This window comes from Chlorocebus sabaeus, chromosome 1, assembly GCF_047675955.1.
Source record: "Chlorocebus sabaeus isolate Y175 chromosome 1, mChlSab1.0.hap1, whole genome shotgun sequence".
Lineage (NCBI taxonomy): Eukaryota > Metazoa > Chordata > Mammalia > Primates > Cercopithecidae > Chlorocebus > Chlorocebus sabaeus.
This window is the reverse complement of record NC_132904.1, coordinates 70825391-70843641: the sequence shown is the minus strand read 5'-3', so window position 1 is coordinate 70843641 and position 18251 is coordinate 70825391. Positions and strand designations below refer to the sequence as shown.

General features: G+C 42.4%; 1 protein-coding gene across 3 annotated transcripts in view; it reads left to right on the top strand.

Annotated features, from left to right (window-relative positions):
• Positions 1 to 17664: 17664 nt before the first annotated feature.
• Positions 17665 to 18251, top strand: part of P4HA3 (prolyl 4-hydroxylase subunit alpha 3) — a 38038-nt gene continuing 37451 nt past the window's right edge. For all 3 annotated transcript variants that reach the window (XM_008020131.3, XM_008020129.3, XM_008020130.3), the window contains exon 1: positions 17665 to 17915. In XM_008020131.3, the coding sequence (XP_008018322.2) occupies positions 17716 to 17915 (200 nt within the window). In that variant the 5' untranslated portion in view covers positions 17665 to 17715. The remainder of the gene's footprint in view (positions 17916 to 18251) is intronic.

The following is an 18251-nucleotide window of genomic DNA, read 5'->3' as shown; positions in this document are numbered from 1 at the left end:
CACTCAAAGCAAGGTGTTAGCCAGGAAGGTAAAGAAATGATGTCTATGTAGACTTAATATCACTAGTCTTAAGTGTCATTTTGAGCCTAGTAGCACTACCTTCCAAGTGAGTCACAACTAATTTGATCCTATTTGGTATGTTTTTGTCCATTGTTATGATTCATCGTGTATTTTACAAGAGCCACTCAAGCAAGAGTCTGCTTCTATGTATGGTGAGGCCTTGTTGTTCTAGGCTAGAATAAACTCTTTGTATGCCTCATTGAATGTGCCAGATAAAATATATGCAGTTAAGAATGAATTATTTTTCTGACTAAAGTGTGTAGCAGTAGTTCAAAAATGTGCCCTTGTTTTAACAGTTTCTGTCAACATCTTATTTTTCCCTACAAAAACACCAGGGTGTGTTGTAAGTACTGCCTGTGAGAATTTGCACTTTATGTATTTGTGTGTGGATTTCTTGTGGTTTTAGCCAAATGAAGTGTTATCAGTAATAAACAGGTCTCTTCATAGGCATGACTTTCTGTGTAATTTTTATTTGAGATACTGTGTAGTTCATAAAGCTTACTATTTAAACAGGAAATATTCTTGAAATACACACATCACATACCCTAGAATTTACTTTGCATCTAAATGAATATTCTGGCTTAGTACTCAGGAAATATTTCTTGATTGGTTTATCGGAAGTCCCAGATGTGAAAACTTAACATTAAAATTCTTGTTTTTCTTTTCTTTTTCTCTCCTTCAGCTGATCTAATTTGTTTGCCCATGTTAGTGCCAGCTACTATAATAAGAGAAAAGTTCAAAGTTTGGAAATCTCTCACAGTAATAACCGTAGATCTATGCTTCAATAACGGCGGAGGACTGAGTTTCCAAAGGTTCTTATGAATCTGTGGGCCTGGTCTTTGTTGCCTGCCTTTCCCAGATCAGGCTGAAAGGGAAGATGACTGAAAGGAATGTTCTACGAGGTCCTTTTATCAGCTTCTAAATGGAATATTCTGAGAACCATGCTGACCCCGTCCTTAACTGCTTTCCCTAGTTTATTGTTCTTTATAGCACATAAACAAGTGAACAAATCAATTTAAGTAGTAGTATTATCTGTCTTCATGAGCATAGCTTTTTCACTACTTTACCACTGCCTGGAACAGTATATGGCCATCAGCAGGTACCCAATAAATGTTTGTCAAATGAATGAATCTATCTCATGTTTCTTCTTGCAGAAGAAAAACACTAAATCCTTGATTCTGCATATGTGCAGAGTTGCATGAGAAATATGCAGTGGTGATACCACCTGTTTTAGAGACATGTTACTGCTGTCGGGTCATCTCTGCTCACAACATACCTGCTGAAATCTCAAGCTCCACATTTTCTTGCTGCTTTTCCTGAGAGGCCATATAACTCCCTGGTTTGAAACCTCCAAATCATCTTCGATTTCTCCTGCCACTGGGTATGTGCTATTTGATGAGTTCTTTAAATTTAACAGTCTCTGAAGTAAAGGGCAAGGCCATTGACTTGAGACCCACATAAAGAGACCAAGCAGCTAACACAACCTAAAATAATAGGGTTTTGTTTTTGTTCTCACCAAAGGAGAAGAGTTGGTATGTATATAAATGGAAATGTTTTTGAGGGGGGATTATAATAAAAATTTGGTATTTGCTATCCTTCCTCTCTATCTTCCCTAAACCAACACTTCCCTTCATTTCTGTTAGTGCTGTGACCATTCTCCTGTTTATTTTTATTTCCCTCTTTTTAACTCCATTTCTGATCATTAAGTGGTCCAACCTTGCAAATAATTTGCTTTAGATTGTCTTTGACCTTTATCCCTCTGCTTCATTCATTCATTTAATACATATTTATTAACCTGGAAACAAGAAACAAGGGCACTCCAGAAGGCTAAAAAGTAGGAAAAAAGATACAACCATGTTACTGTCTAAACAGCCTGTCAAGGACACCATGCCACTGCCCCCACACCATCAGATAAATCACCTTTATCTATTTCTTATGACTTTGGATTCAAAGTAACTTGAGAGAAGGCCCAATTGACTGGATTTTTGTCATTGCCTGCCTCCTAGCTGCAACTGGAGGTTGATAAAAGAAGGATCTGATTCCCTCAGCTTCCTCCTGAGTGCTAGTAAGAGGCAGGGCACTAGTTACCTTTCCATTGAGACATAGTTGGGGAATTAATTTGCCAAATTGGAAATAATAGTGCAAACAAAAAGTGACAAACATCCACTACAGTGCCAGTGCTGAGTGTTGGAGAATAAACACTAGGCAAAGGGAGAGGGGAGGATATTTTAAACACTGAGCATGGCATACGTGTGCAGAGCACAAGTGGCTTGGTGTTGTTCTTGGAGTTTGAGAGTAGGTGTGAGTACGGATGTGAGTGGAGAGGTGGAGTGCTCCGTGTGCTGCCCCGTGGAGCTTGGACTTCAGTCAGCAGCTGACGGGAGTCATTGAGGGATGATGGTGGGGTGACAGAATTTCCACTGGAAAGGAGTTTAAAGGTTGTCTTACCTAACTGTCACCATTTTCTATGATGTGACCTCCAATGGGGATACATGTTTAAACCTCTCCAGGGACAACGGGCCAAAACAAGTTCACTCTCTTTTAAATACAGGCCAGTAGAGAGCTCTTTCTTGTGTTCAGCTGACCTCTGCCTTCTGTAGCTTCTACATTTTGCACTTAGAAACTCTGTGTTATAAAAACAGTCCATTTCCTTTTCACTCAGTCCCCTACCTCCCAGTCTAAATATGCATAATTCAGCTGCTGTTCATAATATAACCAGTTTTGGGTCCCCCTCCCCTTCCTGATCACTTATGGGCAGTTTGTTTTCAAAAACCCAGGTCCAGAAATTAATACCCATGGAATGCTGGTATCAGTCCAGAGGAGAGAAAGGTGTGACTTCTACCTGACATGAGAGGCAGCACAACAGATGGGACAGAGGGGCCTCAGCCAGCAACACTGCTGGACTTCTCTTCGCTTTGCCAGAGACTGGTCTTCCTTTTACTCTCGACTCGAGCACCACCCGTTCCAAAAAGCCTTTCCTGCCTGTGGCCCTAACCAAGCTGGCAGGGCCCCGCCTTTCCCTCTCCATTTGCCCCTCTGTTGCAGCACTTCCCACACCAGACTGAAGTGATTGGACTCCCTCCGTGGATTGTGGGCCCCCTGAGGGCTAGAATCAACGGACTCGGTGCAGTACCCCCAGCACCCAGCACCTAGCACCAAGCCAAGCAATATCAGGAGTCCTCGGCAAAAAAAAAAAAAGGGAAAAAAAAAGAAAGTGGAATTTGAACTGGGTTTTTAAAGGCATGTAGGCTGTGATAAGCAAAGGCGTGGGGAGGGGCACATGGCATATATGTAAATTCAACTCCAGGCAGAGGGGCTATCTGAGTGAAACCTGGGAAGCAGTCATGCTTGTGACTTGCTGAATGGCTTCCAGCCAGGCTTCGGCTAACCTGAGCTAAATAAGGAAAGCCAAAGTGGGCAGATGGCCCACTCACATGGCTGTTGGCAAGAGGCCTCGGTTCCTTACCACATGGGCCTCTCCGTAGGGTTGCTTGAGTGTCTCCGTGACAGGGCAGCTGACATCCTCCAGAGTGAGTTTCTTCAAAGAGAAAGGTACAGGCCACAGTGTCTTTTATGACCTAGCCTTGGAAGTCACAAACTGTCATTTCTGTATAATTTTATGGTAACATATATCAATCCTGCAATCCTGCTCCAGTGTGAAAGGGACAAAGGTGTGAGTACCCAGAGGCAGGGATGGCTATCTTGGGGACTGGCTACAACAAAGGGAAAGATTAAATGATCAATTTTAGACAAGTCATGTTTGAGACACCTGAGAGACATCCAAGTGTAAATATCAAGTAGGCAACTGGAAATATGAGTCTGGAGCTCAGAAGAGAGGTCTGAGCTAGAGATATAAATTTGGAAGTTATCAACATACCAAAGTATTTAAAGCTGTGGAAATGGCTGGGTGCAGTGGCTCACACCTGTAATCCCACCACTTTGGGAGGCTGAGGTGGGTGGATCACGAGGTCAGGAGATCAAGACCATCCTGGCTAACATGGTAAAACCCTGTCTCTACTAAAAAATACAAAAAATTAGCCCGGCGTGGTGGCAGGCACCTGTAGTCCCAGCTACTCGAGAGGCTGAGGCAGGAGAATGGCGTGAACCCAGGAGGTGGAGCTTGCAGTGAGCCGAGATTGCACCACTGCACTCCCGACTGGGTAACAGAGCAAGACTCTGTCTCAAAAAAAAAAAAAAAAAAAATGTGGAAATGAGTATGATCAACTAATGAGGGTGTGGACAGGAGATGGAGCCTTAGCATTTTGGAACTCCAACATGTATTCTTTTTACTTTAAAATTATAATTTAATCTAGTTTTTTTAATTATAAAAACTTCAAATAAAGAAAATTAGAGGGAAGGATACAACAAACACCTATGTACCCACCACCTAGAACCACAAAGGTCAGCACTTTCTCATTTGTCCCACATATTTCCCTTTCCTTTTTAGTACTTCTCTATCCAATTTCGTGCTTTGACTCTTATATTGGTTCAATCTATTTTAATTGGTTAGCTTTTGCCAAATAACAAACTATCCCCAAAGACTTAGTGGTTTAAAATAGCAAGTATTTATATAGCTCACAATTCTGCATCAACAATTTGTGCTAAGCCCAGGTGAGTTGTTCACCTGGTCTTGGCTGAGTTTATTCGGGGGTCTGAGGTCAGATGCTAAATTGGCTGGTTGCTGGATAATGTGGAATAACTTCCGCTGGGATGGCTCATCTCTATTCTACGTGATCTCTTGTCCTCCAGCAGGCTAGCTCAGGTCATTTCATATGAGTAGTGGGACAGGACTTCAAAAGAAAGAGCTGAGATGTGTGATGCATGTTGGGACTTAGATAATTTGTACCTTCTCTCTGCTGCATTCCATTGGCCAAAAATGTCATGAGGTCAGTCAGGTGTAAAGGGAGGAGAAATAGTCTCCCTCCACCTCTTGATGGGGTATGCTGCAAAGTCACAACTCAAAGAGTATGAATTCAGGGAGGATGGAAAGATTGTGGCCAATTTTGTAATCTACCGCAGTTTACTCTCTGACCGTAATTATTCACATTCCTCCTACAGGAAAAATATGCTTACCACCATTCCAAGACCCCCAAACATCTCTTGCAATTATGTCATCAGGCTTGAAGACTAGGATCTTGTGGTCCACATCAGGTTTGTATGCGACATTATGGATGTTGTTCTTCCTGATCCTGACACCGATGAATTAAAGATAAGTTATTTGCCTCCCACATACCTACTGTACATTGAGACAGAGGCAGGATATCCTCAATATAAACTTCCATTTAAAAAAGGGAAGAACGCTGGGCATGGCGGCTCACGCCTGTAATCCCAGCACTTTGGGAGGCTGAAGCAGGCAGATCACTTGAGGCCAGGAGTTCAAGACCAACCTACTAAAAATACAAAAATTAGCCAGGCGTGGGGCAACACACCTGTAGTCCCAGCTACTCGGGTGGCTGAGGCAGGAGAACCACTTGAGCCCAGGAGTGGGAGGTTGCAGTGGGCTGAGATCGCACCACTGCACTCCAGCCTGGGCAACAGAGCAACACTCTGTCTCAAAAAACAAAAACAAAGCAAAATTAAAAAGGGAAGAATGAGAGACACATAGTCACCCTTAAACATAGCAATTCTGAACTCTAGCTTGGCAAAGGTTTACAAGTCTCTCTCTCCCAGGAGAGGGTGTATTTCTTGCTCAGGTCTAGAGTCTACTCCCTGGGAGGGGGGTTCTTGCTCCACTGATCTCTGTGGCTCTTGACTATACCCTCTGGAACATATTCCTTGTCTGTCACCTTCCGTGGCTACTTTTGAAGATATGGCCCATGTTGGTAACTGAATAATTGGTAGTTTGAATAATTTCAGTCCCCTTTAATCCAGGCTGGTGGTACTTCACACATACAACTCATTTAAAACTTAGTGGGCTTTCTATGTATCTGATAATAGTCTATTCCATACTCCAAATGACACAATTGTTTTGTAACATCTCTCTAGATTTTATTACTGGTATTTCTGAATTGGGCTTCTATGGGATCTCACTCTTAAGTTTCCAAGAAGTATTTTTTGTCTAGAGGTCGACTAGACATCACTTTAATTCTTGCAGAGGTCTTTATAAAGTGCCGCTATGAAACACAGATTACTGTTTTTCCAGCCTCTAGTAATAATTTCCCATCATTTCCCCAGACTCACTATGTTTGCTTGCCATTTTCCCAGTTTCCAACCACTCCCAATTTCAAAGCCAATGTCACAAATTTTAGGGTTTTGTTAAAGGCCTAACATCTCACTTTCAGACACCAATTTCTGTATCAGTCAACTTTTGCTGCAAAACAAATTATCCCAACACTTAGTGGCTTAAAACAGCAGCTATTTATATATCTCACTGTTGTGTGGGTTAGCAGTTTTGACCGAGGTCAGCTGGGTATTTCTTCTGGTCTTAAGGGAGTCCACTTATCTGTTGGTGGTCAGCTGCCAAGTTGACTGGGTGCTGGTTTATTTCCGATGGCCGCGGCTGGGTTGGCTAAGTACTGCTGCACATGATCTCTCACATTCCAGCAGGCTAGCCCAGGATATTTGCTGGGTGCCTGGGCAGAGCCCCAAAAGAGACAGCCAAAGCATGCAAGGCCTCTGGACATCTAGGCTCAGAATTGATGCACTGTTCTTTCTGTTGCAATTTATTGGCAAAAGAAAATAATAAGAACTTCCCAGGTTCAAGCAGGAGATACAAAGTCATATAGTAAAGGGTGTGGATACAGAGAGGAATAAGGATCATGGCTATTTTTACAATTTGCCATACCTCCTCAGAGGCTACCCTCATCACAAAGTGGGAGGCCATCCTTCCCTTCCAAATTTTATGTGACATATGTACATATCAAAAATATATAGTTTTTTCCCCCTGTGAGTTCTGTATGATTTTAAATGAACTATTTCACACATACTACATAATTTATGCAGTATAAATGTAAGGCGTAAAGAATAGCGTGCTTTTGTACCTACCACCCAGGGAAAGAAATGCCATTTCATCAATATATTTTAAACTCCCTGTATGCCCCTCCCAACCTAATATTCACTTCTTACCTAGACTATGCAGTTCCTTCCTGTCTTACCTCCTTCCATCAGCTCTACCTACTGAAGCCAGCATGATCCTAAAAAACAAAAATCGAATAATTCCTGTGCTTAAAACTATTCAGGTGTTTCCCATTGACCTTAGAATAAAATCTAAATTTATTTATAGAGTAGGAGTGGGCCCTTCGCCATCTGGCTCCTGTTTACACTTCATGCCTCGTTTTTGCCATTCATCCCTCAATGTGCTATGCATATTCTCAAAACAGATCACTGAGATTTTGCCAAAGAAAGTGGCTTCCATAGTTCCATGCACTTCCTCTTTTGGAGCATGTGTCACTCTTGTTATTGGCTGTTTGCTTCTCTGTCTCCACTCTTAACTTGTCCCCACCTGGCTCTGAGGGTGAGGATCCCAACTGACTCCACTGCTGTATCCCTCTGGGGCCAAGCACAGCAGCTGGCACCCAGGATGCTCAGTAATAGTTGAATGGATGGATGAATGCTAGGCTCTGAGGACAAAGAGAAGCTTCACAAAAATGTCCTAGCCTATGTGAAGAACAGATATATGGAATTAATAAATCGATCTCTCTGCTAAGCCAACAGCAAATGCAGGACTAGGGTGGTGGGTTTGAGTTGGCTTATAAGTTCCACTAGGGGTCACTGTGGCAATGCCTCGGAGTCTCTCAAAAAAATCATGTTATTTCCATGGAAAGACCCTACCTACTTTGAATGGATATGTGATTTTCAAAAGTGGAATCGGTTTTCTTTTGTGTTTTAATAAGCTCCCCATTCACTCCACTGGATGTGAGCCACCTGTGAGTCTGAAGGACTTAGTAACCCCTGCTGGTGCCCACTTCATGCCTGTAGTGGTTCTTCAACTTGGAACCACCATAACAGCTTTCACAAACATGATTTAATTTATCTTCCACATCAGCTGTTGGCAGCCAGGATAGAGATTGTTATTATTTCTATCTTAAAAATGATATTTCTAGAACATTAAGTAATTTTCCCAGGGAATCACAACTGGTACCTACCTAAGCAGGAACTTGAATCTGGGTCTTTCGAATACAAATGTATTTGTTCACTAAAAATATATTGAGTTCTAGGCTCTGTAAAAGATGATAGAGATGCAAAGACATGCCTCCCAAACTTAATGTCTTAGAAGCAAAGACTGTCAAAGCGGAAAGGAACTTTGAAGATCACCTAATGAAGTGTTCTCAACTCGGATGTGTGTAAGAATCACCTCAAGAGCCTGTTAAAAATGCAGATTTCCTGGACTTTGCCTGTCCTCCACCCTCTTACAGTCCAATTCAATGAATCTGGGTGGACCTTGGAATCTGAATTTTTCATAAGAACATCCACATTTACCTGAATAATTCTGATGCAAATAGGCTGTGGGCCACACTGAGAAACATTGATCTATTGGTTTCATCCTTTCATAATATAAAGGAAAAACTGAGGTGATGTGAGTCCCTGGAAATGTTCCAGGGAGTAAAATATTCCACGTAAAAGGGAGGCTAACCCAGGAACTGATAATGAGCAACGTGAAGTAATGATGCAATGGAAAGAGCACTCAACTGAGAGCTGGGGACCCTGGGTTTACCATCTTGCAGCTGAGTCACTTCATTTCCATAAGTTGGTTTTCTCAACTGTAAAATGCAGGACAATACATACTTCATAGGCTTATTGTGAGGACAGGCAATTCAAAAGATTTGGAAGAGGACTGGCACTAGGGACACTTGATAAAGAGATTAACAGGATTGTTTTGAATGCTCTTTCTACTTTATTTGTCTATTCTCTTATTTTTATTTTTATTTTCTTGGCTGGGCGCAGTGGCTCACGCCTGTAATCCTAACACTTTGGGAGGCTGAGGTGGGTGGATTGCCTGAGCTCAGGAGTTCAAAACCAGCCTGGGCAACACGGTGAAACCCTGTCTCTATTAAAAAATTTTTAAAAATTATCCAGGTGTGGTGGCGGGCACCTGTAGTCCCAGCTACTTGGGAGGCTGAGGCAGGAGAATTGCTTGAACCTGGCAGGCCAAGGTTGCAGTGAGCTGAGATCACACTACTGCACTCCAAGGCTCCATCTAAAAAACAAACAAACAAACACACAATTATTTTCTTGAGACAGAGTCTTGCTATCTTGCCCAGGCTGGAGTGCAGTGGCACAATCATGACTCACTGTAGCCTTGATCTCCCAACTTCCCCAAGCCCAAAAGATCCTCTCTCCTCAGCCTCCCAAGGAGCCCACACCACAGGCATGCACCACCTCTCCTGGCTAATATTTGTATTTTTGTCTCTCTCTGTTACCCAGGCTGGTCTTGAACTCCTGGGCCTCCCAATGTGTTGGGATTACAGGCATAAGCCTCCATGCCTAACCTGTTCTATACTTTTAAACAAGTACCTGCAATTGCCAGGCACTCAGCTAGGAACCATCTCACTTATATGAAGTATATGATCTAGTATAGCAGATAGCCATTAATTATACAAATAAGAAGTAATAATTATAGTTATTATTATTATCATTATTATTCTGAGACAAACTCTCACTCTATCACCCAGATTAGAGTGCAGTTGTGCAATTCTGGCTCACTGTAGCCTCAACCTCCTGGGCTCAAGCAGTCCTCCCACCTCAGCCTCCTAGCTGGGACTGCATTCACACATCTCCACAACCAGATTATTTTTAACTTTTCTGTGGAGACAGGCTCTCACTGTTGCCCAGGCTGGTCTCGAACTCCTGGCTTCAAGCGATCCTCCTGCCTCAGCTTCCCAAAGTGCTGGGTTTACAGGCGTGAGCCACTGTGCCTGGCCCAAATAAAAAATTATAATTGTCATATATGCTACCAAGGGAAAATACAGGGTGTGTTTTGAATAATATGAAGACTTGAACCTAGTCTGCAGACAAATAAAATGTCCCTGAGGAAATGACTCAAAGGATGAGTAGGATTTAGTCTGTCAGAAATTCCACATGAATCAGAAAAGAGCTTGCCAAGAGCAAGAAATGAAAAGACAAAAGGCCAGCATGGCTGGAGTGGAGCGAGCAGAGGAGAGTGGCACAAGCTGAAGCTGAGGATGGTTATTATTTCCAGAGAAGCCCTTCTCTTTCTCTGATAATTATTTGAAAATCTTGATTTTTTCCATTTTAATACCCAAAAGCCTTATTATACTAACATTTCCTCAAAGCTAATATACATTTTTCACTATTTTGACATTCAGAAATAGGGATGGTCTAATAATACAAGTTTAAAAAAGCTTCCTATTTAGCAAGTTGTTTCAAACAGGGATGTAAGTTGAGCCCTCACAAACTTAACAGTGCTCGGAAAATACCTATTCTAATGTCATCATGTAATTATTTACACTTGTAGCATAATTGCATTAAATTTTAGTTTGTTTTAGTTAAACTTGGAACACTGCTATTAAAGTGACTTCAAAAATTCCTCTACTGATCCAGAAGTAAAACAAAATATTATAGTTAGGAGGTTCTGATTGTGGGGAAGATGAAACAGATACATTCTACCCTGGCAATTGTAAAACCTGGACAGAATACACAGAGCAGGCATTTGAGGACTCTGTCTTCCTGTTACTTGGCCCTGGATACATGCAGTCATGAGAAGTACATAGGAGAATGGGGTAAGTGAAACCTCGGGTTTTTAGTGAGAGGACATAAAAGGGGAGCCTCAGGGGACTGTAAAGTTTCAAACATCATGGAGACAAGCCCGGGAGAGCAATGCCGTAATTCCTGGGTTCACCTCTGAGCTGTGCACGCATGGATCTGATACTAAATAGCATACCGTAGACTTGAGTACTGAGGTATGGGATAAAGGGATAAACCACTATCCAGATCCAAGACTGCCCACTGAGTATGCACAATGGAAAGAGGTCTGAATAGCATTGAAAGGCTTTGAAAACTGAACTGACATTTTAACCACAGCCACAAAGACAGGTCACAGTTTGTGGCCTGTATCCAGCTGGGTCACTTGCATGCTAAAATGAAAGTATGAATATTCTCCATAAGATTTAAACAAGATCTAGACATGTGTAATATTCAGAATGTTTAGTATTCAATCCAAAATTACTCAGCATACAAAGAACCAAGAAAATCTCAATCTGCATGAGAAAAAACAGCCACCAGATGCCAATGAAGAGAGAACATAAGTGTTGAAATTGTTAAAGACTTTAAGCTAGGCATTATAAAATGCTCCAAGAAGTAAAGGTGAACACTCTTGAATGGAAAGTATCAACAAACAAATAGAAGACATAAAAAGAAATCAAATGGAAATGTTAGAGCTGAAAGTATAATAGCCAAAATAAAAAACTCACTGATGGACTTAATGGCAGAATACAGATAACATAGGAAAGAGAAGACTTGGGTGAACTTGAAAATAGACCCATAGAAATTATCTAATCCGAATATGAGAAAAAGATTTTTAGAAAATGAGCATGGCCAGATATGGTGGCTCATGCCTGTAATCTCAACATTTTAGGAGGCCAAGGCGGGAGGATTGCTTGGGCCCAGGAGTCCAAGACCAGTCTGGACAACATAGTAAGACCCTGTGTCTACAAAAAAAGAAAATTATCTGTGTGTGGTGGCATGTGCCTGTGGGTCTAGCTACTCAGGAAGCTTTGCCAGAGCACAGGAGATCAAGGCTACAGTGGGCCATGATTGCACCACTACTGCACTCTAGCCTGGGCAACAGAGTGAGACCTTGTAGAAAGAAAAGAAAGAAAGAGAGAGACAGAGAGAAGGAAGGAGGGAGAGAAGGAAGGAGGGAGGGAAGGAAAGAAGGAAGGAAGGGGAAAAGAAAAAGAAAAGGTCAACTCAGAATTCTACATTCAGTGAAAATATACTTCAGGATAAAAGTAAAATAGCTGCATTCTTAGATGAAAGAAAATTAAGAGAATTCATTGCCAGGAGACTTGCTCTAAAAGAATTTCTAAAGATATTGACTCAGCAATCAAAAAATTTCCCACAGGGGAAAAAGAAAAAAAAAAAAAGCCCAGGCTTAAATGACTTTCATGGTGTATTTTTCCAAATGTTTAAAGAAAAACTTACTCCAATCCTATACAAACTCACACATAAAAATATAGAAAAGGAAGGAACACTTTCCCACTCATTCTATGAGACCAAAATTATGATACCAAAACAGACAAAGATATCAGATAAAAAGAAAACCATAGACCAACATCTCTTGTTAATATAGATACGAAAATCCTCAACAAAATATTAACAAACCAAATCCAGCATCATGGCAAGTGAGATTTATCCCAGGAATGCAAGGTTGGTTCAACATACAAGAATCAATCAATATAACACACCATGTTAAGAAAATAAGGGGTGAAAACCACATGATCACCTCAGCAAAGGTAGAAAATGCATTCTACAGATTAAAAGCATTCAACAAACTAAGAACAGAAGGGAACCTCCTCAACCTAATTAGGGTATTAACGAAAAACCTTCAGCTAACATCATACTTAATGGCAGAAGATTGAAAGCTTTTCCCCTAAGGTCTGAAATAAGACCAGAATGCCTTCTCTTACCACTTCGATTCAACATTATACTGGAGATTCTAGCCAAGTCATTTTGGCTAAATAAATAAATAAAAAGCATCCAGATTGGAATGGAAGAAGTAATCTATTTTCTGATGTTATGATTGTCTATATGTAAAATCATAGGGAATCCACAAAACACACTATAGAGACATTAAATGAATTTAAAAGGTTACAAGATTTAAGCTCAATATACAAAAATCAATTGTACTTCCATACAGTATAAATTAAGAAAAAATTTCATTTACAATAGTATTAAAAAACCACACAAAGCCATTTATATGAAATGCCAAGAATAAAAAAAATCCACATACATGGGAAGTAGATCAGTGGTTGCCATGAGGGAGTGACTGCTAATGGTACAGGGTTTCTTTTTTTCTTTTTTTTTTCTTTTTGTTTTTTTTTTGAGACAGAATCTCACTCTGTCACCCAGGCTGGAGTACAGAGGTGTGATCTCAGCTCACTGCAACCTCCTTTTCCCAGGTTCGGGTGATTCTCCTGCCTCAGCCTCCCAAGAGGTACAGAGTTTCTTTTTGAGGTAAAGAAAATACTCTAGAATCAGATATTTGTGATGGTTTTGCAACCTTGTGAATATATTAATACTAAAAATCAACTAATTGTACACTAAAGGTGAATTTTATACTATGTGAATTATACTTCAATTTTATAAAGAAGACTATACTTAAGGAATAAATTTAACAAAATTATTATATACAATTTCCTAGCTCTATCTGCTGAAAGAACCTGAGGGCAGCAGCATCCCAGTCACAGTAAGCACACCAGCACCCAAATCTTGGTTTCTGAATACTCTTTTCCCTTAAAAGGAACCAGCACTCCTTGGAGAAATACCTGATTCTGGGACTGGGGCTGGGAAAGAAAGTACAAGATTACCTGCAATAGCTTATAAATAACAAAGTGTAGAATGAGAGGAGTAAAGGGGACATATCAAAAGGATACAAGAGCCATATTGAAGGGGTTAGTCAACTTGTGTTGGCCAGGACAACTGCAGAATAATTTGAGCGTCAAATGAATAGTTAATTATAATTTGTTCAATAATATGTATAAACTCATACATATTGAGATAAATGAATAAGTTAATAACTGGGACAGAAGAGAAAGCTCTATATTACCAGAGAATGCCAATAAGTAGTAATAACCTACCAATTAATAAGTAGAAAATACTTTTTCATTAACTTTATGCTGGAGGAACCAGGCATACATAATTTATACCAAGTACTGAAAATTAACACCACCAGCAATGGGACAAATCAACATACTATGCCTCCTGACATGATGCACTGAGAAGAACAAAGAATTATTCCTGTTGTGTTCCTGCCAAAGTTGCATCTACTCATGAGGAAACATCGGACAGACTCAAATTGAGACATTCCAAAAAATAACTGGCCTGTTATCTTCAAATGTGTCGAGATAGCAGAGAGTAAGCAAAGATTGAGGAACAGTACCAGATTGAAGAACACTAAAGAGATATGACAACTAAACACACAAATAGTCCTGGATAGGATCCTAGATCCACAACACATTTAAATGGTACCATCAAGAAAATTTGAAGAAGGTATGTGAACTCGAGGTATTAGTATTAGTCAATGTTAGTTTCCTAATATTGGTGGTTATATTGTGGTTTTGTAGACGGTCTCTAAGAATCTTATGGGTGTACCTTATATTTCAACCAGGAAAAAGAAATGCTTCCAAGAATCTTAGGGCTGGCTGGGCATGGTGGCTCACACCCGTAATCCCGGCACTTTGGGAGGCCAAGGTAGGGGGATCACTTGAGGCCAGGAGTTCGACACCAGCCTGGGCAACATGGTGAAACCCTGTCTCTACAAAAAAATACAAAAATGAGCTAGGCATGGTGGCATGTGCCTGTAGTCCCGGCTACTCAGGAGGCTGAGGCAGGAGGATCACTTGAGCCCGGGAGTTCAAGGCTATAGTGAGTCGTGATCATGCCACTGCAATCCAATCTGGCAACAGAGCAAGACCCTATCTCTAACAAAATAAAAAGACTTTTAAGACTGTTGTACCACCACCCTGAGTCTCAGCCCAAGTGAGAGAAGGGCACTTCTTGGGAAGAAATATAGGTATGTTTTTTGTCTAATGGAAAGAACTCCAGTAAAATTTATAGGAAATCCTCAAAAGTTTTAAGATAATTTTATCAATAGAAGTACTGCCCATTTGGACTAAAGAGATAGAGACAATACAAAACAGATACCTTTGGGTTCCTTTATCAGTTTCCTAATGTCGCTGAAACAAATGACCACAAACACAGTGGCTTAAAACAACACATATATTGTCTTGCAGTCTTGGAGTTCAGAAGTCTGAAATGGGTTTTACTGGACTAAAATCAACGTGTCAGCAGGTCTCTGTTCCTTTTGGAGGCACTAGAGGAGAACCTGCTTCCTTGCCTTTCCAGCTTCTAGAAGCTGTTCACAATCCTTGACTGGTGGCCTCCTTCTTCCATCTTTAAAGTCAGCAATATGGTGTTAAATATCTTTAAATCTTTCTGACTTTGCTTCCATTGTCACATTTCTTTCTATGACTTTTAAGGACCCTCATGATTGCATCGGGACTACCAAGATAAACCAGCATAATCCTCCAATGTCAAGATCCTTAACCTAATCACATCTGTAAAGTCTCTTGTGCCATGTAAGGTAACACAGTCATGGGTTTTGGGAATCAACACATGCACATCTTTGGATGGAGGGCGTGATTCTGCCTACCACAGTCCCTAATCTTCTATGGTCAGAACAGCTTCTATGGGAAGGCTACTCAGTTGGAAAGAGTTTGTGCAAGGTAGGAGCCTTGAAGCTTAATCTTCAAAACCTTCTGGGTAAATCTGCCTCTGGTAGTAATTAAGAATATGGAATCAGGATCCACATGACCTGGGTTCAAGTCCCTTCTCTACCACTTACTATGTATGTTGATTGAGTTGATGTTACAGATTGGGTTCTCTAGAAACAGAGGCTCAGATGGAGTTTGAGGTGCAAGATGTTTATTAGAGATCAACATCTATGAAAGGGAAAGGAAGCAAGAAAGGGGAGAGGAAGAAGTCAAAGAAGCTTGATGAAGCCTTAATCAAGGTGGCAAGCGTGCTGGAGCTAGTATTGCCTGTAAGAATTGTCTCACGATGGACCAAAATGGCGAGGCCTTGATTCCCTCACCTTGCTCCGTTGCTGGATTAGGGTTGCCCCAGGAAGGAAATTTCCCTAGGCAAGACTGCTCTCTGCTATAGGATAGACCCTAAAGCAGCTGACCGGTAGAGACTCTTCTGATCACATTCCCTGCAGCTGTGCAACAATTGTTTGAAGGGGGATCTGCGTGGTACATCTCCATGTCTACACAAGCAGTGGTGTGCTGGAGCTGGCTCACCCCAGCTCACAAGAATTGATTGTTAGCGTCTTTATCCAACCGCAGTCAGTGATGACATATTCTCATGTTGAAATCAGCCACTATGGGAGAATTGACACCACAGAAATTGGCAAATGCCACAAATCAGAACTTTAATTTTTTTCCTAGACAGCTGGTTTACAGCACACCTCAAATGTGGTCCACAAGTGATTAACATTGAGTAGGTTATTGATTGTCCCTACAACTCAGTCTTCTCATTGGTAAAGTGGGGCTAATAATACTATAAGAATACTACTACTACCTAGGCTGTAAGGTCAGCATGAGAATTAAATGAGTTAATACATACAAAATACTCTGGACAGCAATTAAATGAGTTAATATATGTAAATTACTCTGGATGGCCCCTGCCACACAGGAAACACTCAGTAAGTATTAACTGCTGTGTTTACTATTGCCATTGTTATTACAGTTATTACCACCTTAAAAACTTCCACTGGATTTTCATAGAGGAAAAGCACCTAAATTTCTTAGTATGGCATGCAAAGGCCCTTCGCAATCTGATAGTTTCAAGCACAAGGAACTTCTCGTCATTTCTGGAACTCAAACTGTTTTCCACCTCCAAACCTTGTCACGCACAGGTACCTTCTGCCAGGAAAGCCCACTCCTCCCTTGCCTGTCAACTTCCAATTTTTTTCATCCTTTTGAACCAGCACACATTATCTCCTCTCTGAAGCCCTCTCCACCCGCTAGATGAGGGTTCCTTCTTCAGTGTTGCCATTGCACATTGCACAACCCTCAGTTACTCTGACAGCACTTTACTGTGATTACTTGTTTACATATCTGTCTCCTCCTTTGAGTCCAGGATTGGATCTGCTATTTCTCTGTGTAGTCAGCACATTAACATAGGTGCTAATAAATATTTGTGAAAGAATGAACATTGCCTGGGAAATGATTAAAAGGGGGAAATAGAGTAAGTAGCCTAGTAGGCTATAATAATAGCAATATTTTTGTTTGCCTAAGTGACTGTAGGTATATTGTGTAAAGCAGTGACATCAGGACCCCAGAGTTTCAGGTTCTGTAAGTCCTAGATTTGTCATACACTCACATCCTGACAGAGTCCTACTCATCCTTCAGATGGCTCAGATGTCACGCCCTCTGTGAGGGTTTTCCTGCTCGCTGCCCTCTTGCCGCTCTTTGCCTGCGCAGCTATTCACACACGCAAAATTGGCTCTTCTGTGGGGATCCAGTGGTGTTTGTGTATTCCCACTCCATGGTACAGAGGGGCGGATATTTTAGGGATGCTGTCAGCATGGTGTTAACAATATTTGGGGATGGTCACAGCCTCAGACCTGTGAATTCATCGCTCACCCCGCCCCCGCCTCAATTTCTCCTAGTGTGATGGGCACAGTGGAAGCACCTTCACAGGGTCGAGATTTAGTGGAGGGCGGCTGACACTGATGTTGCAGGAAGCCCCCACGCATTCCGAGGAGCTGAGGGCTAGAGAGCGAGGTGAGGCGCGTCGAAACAAGGAAGGAGGCAAGGGGCGTGGGGCGAGACTGGGCGGTGGAGGGGACTGACCGGGGCCAGGGGGCGGGGCCTGAGCCGGGAAGGGGCGGGGAAGGGGCGGGGCAGGCCAGGGCAGGAGCAGCTGGCGCCGCGCGGCCAGGACTGTCTGAGAAGTGCGCTAGCGCTGGCGATGGGTCCAGGGGCGCGGCTGGCGGCGCTGCTGGCAGTGCTGGCGCTTGGGACAGGAGACCCAGAAAGGGCTGCGGCGCGGGGCGACACGTTCTCGGCACTGACCAGCGTGGCGCGCGCCCTGGGGCCCGAACGCCGGCTGCTGGGGCTGCTGAGGCGGTACCTGCGCGGGGAGGAGGCGCGGCTGCGGGACCTGACTAGGTGAGGGCACGGCGAGTGGGAGCGACCGAGGGGCCTCAGTGGAAGACACTGTGCAGCAGCGTGGGGTGACTCAGGTTGAGTGTGACCCCAGGCTCATTGTCATGCTGCGTGGGACCGCAGACCCACTGTCGCACCGTGCGACTGAGACATTGTGGCGTGGGATGGGGAGTGGCTCTGAGGGCCAGTGTGACCCCCCAGACCCATTGTCACACTGTGTGGGACCCCGACACTCCGTGGCATGAGGTGTTGGCGAGGGTTGAGTCACACTGTGTGGAACTGCAGACTCCATAACACACACGGTGGCACCCCCCCATATCCAGCGTCACTCAGCGAAGT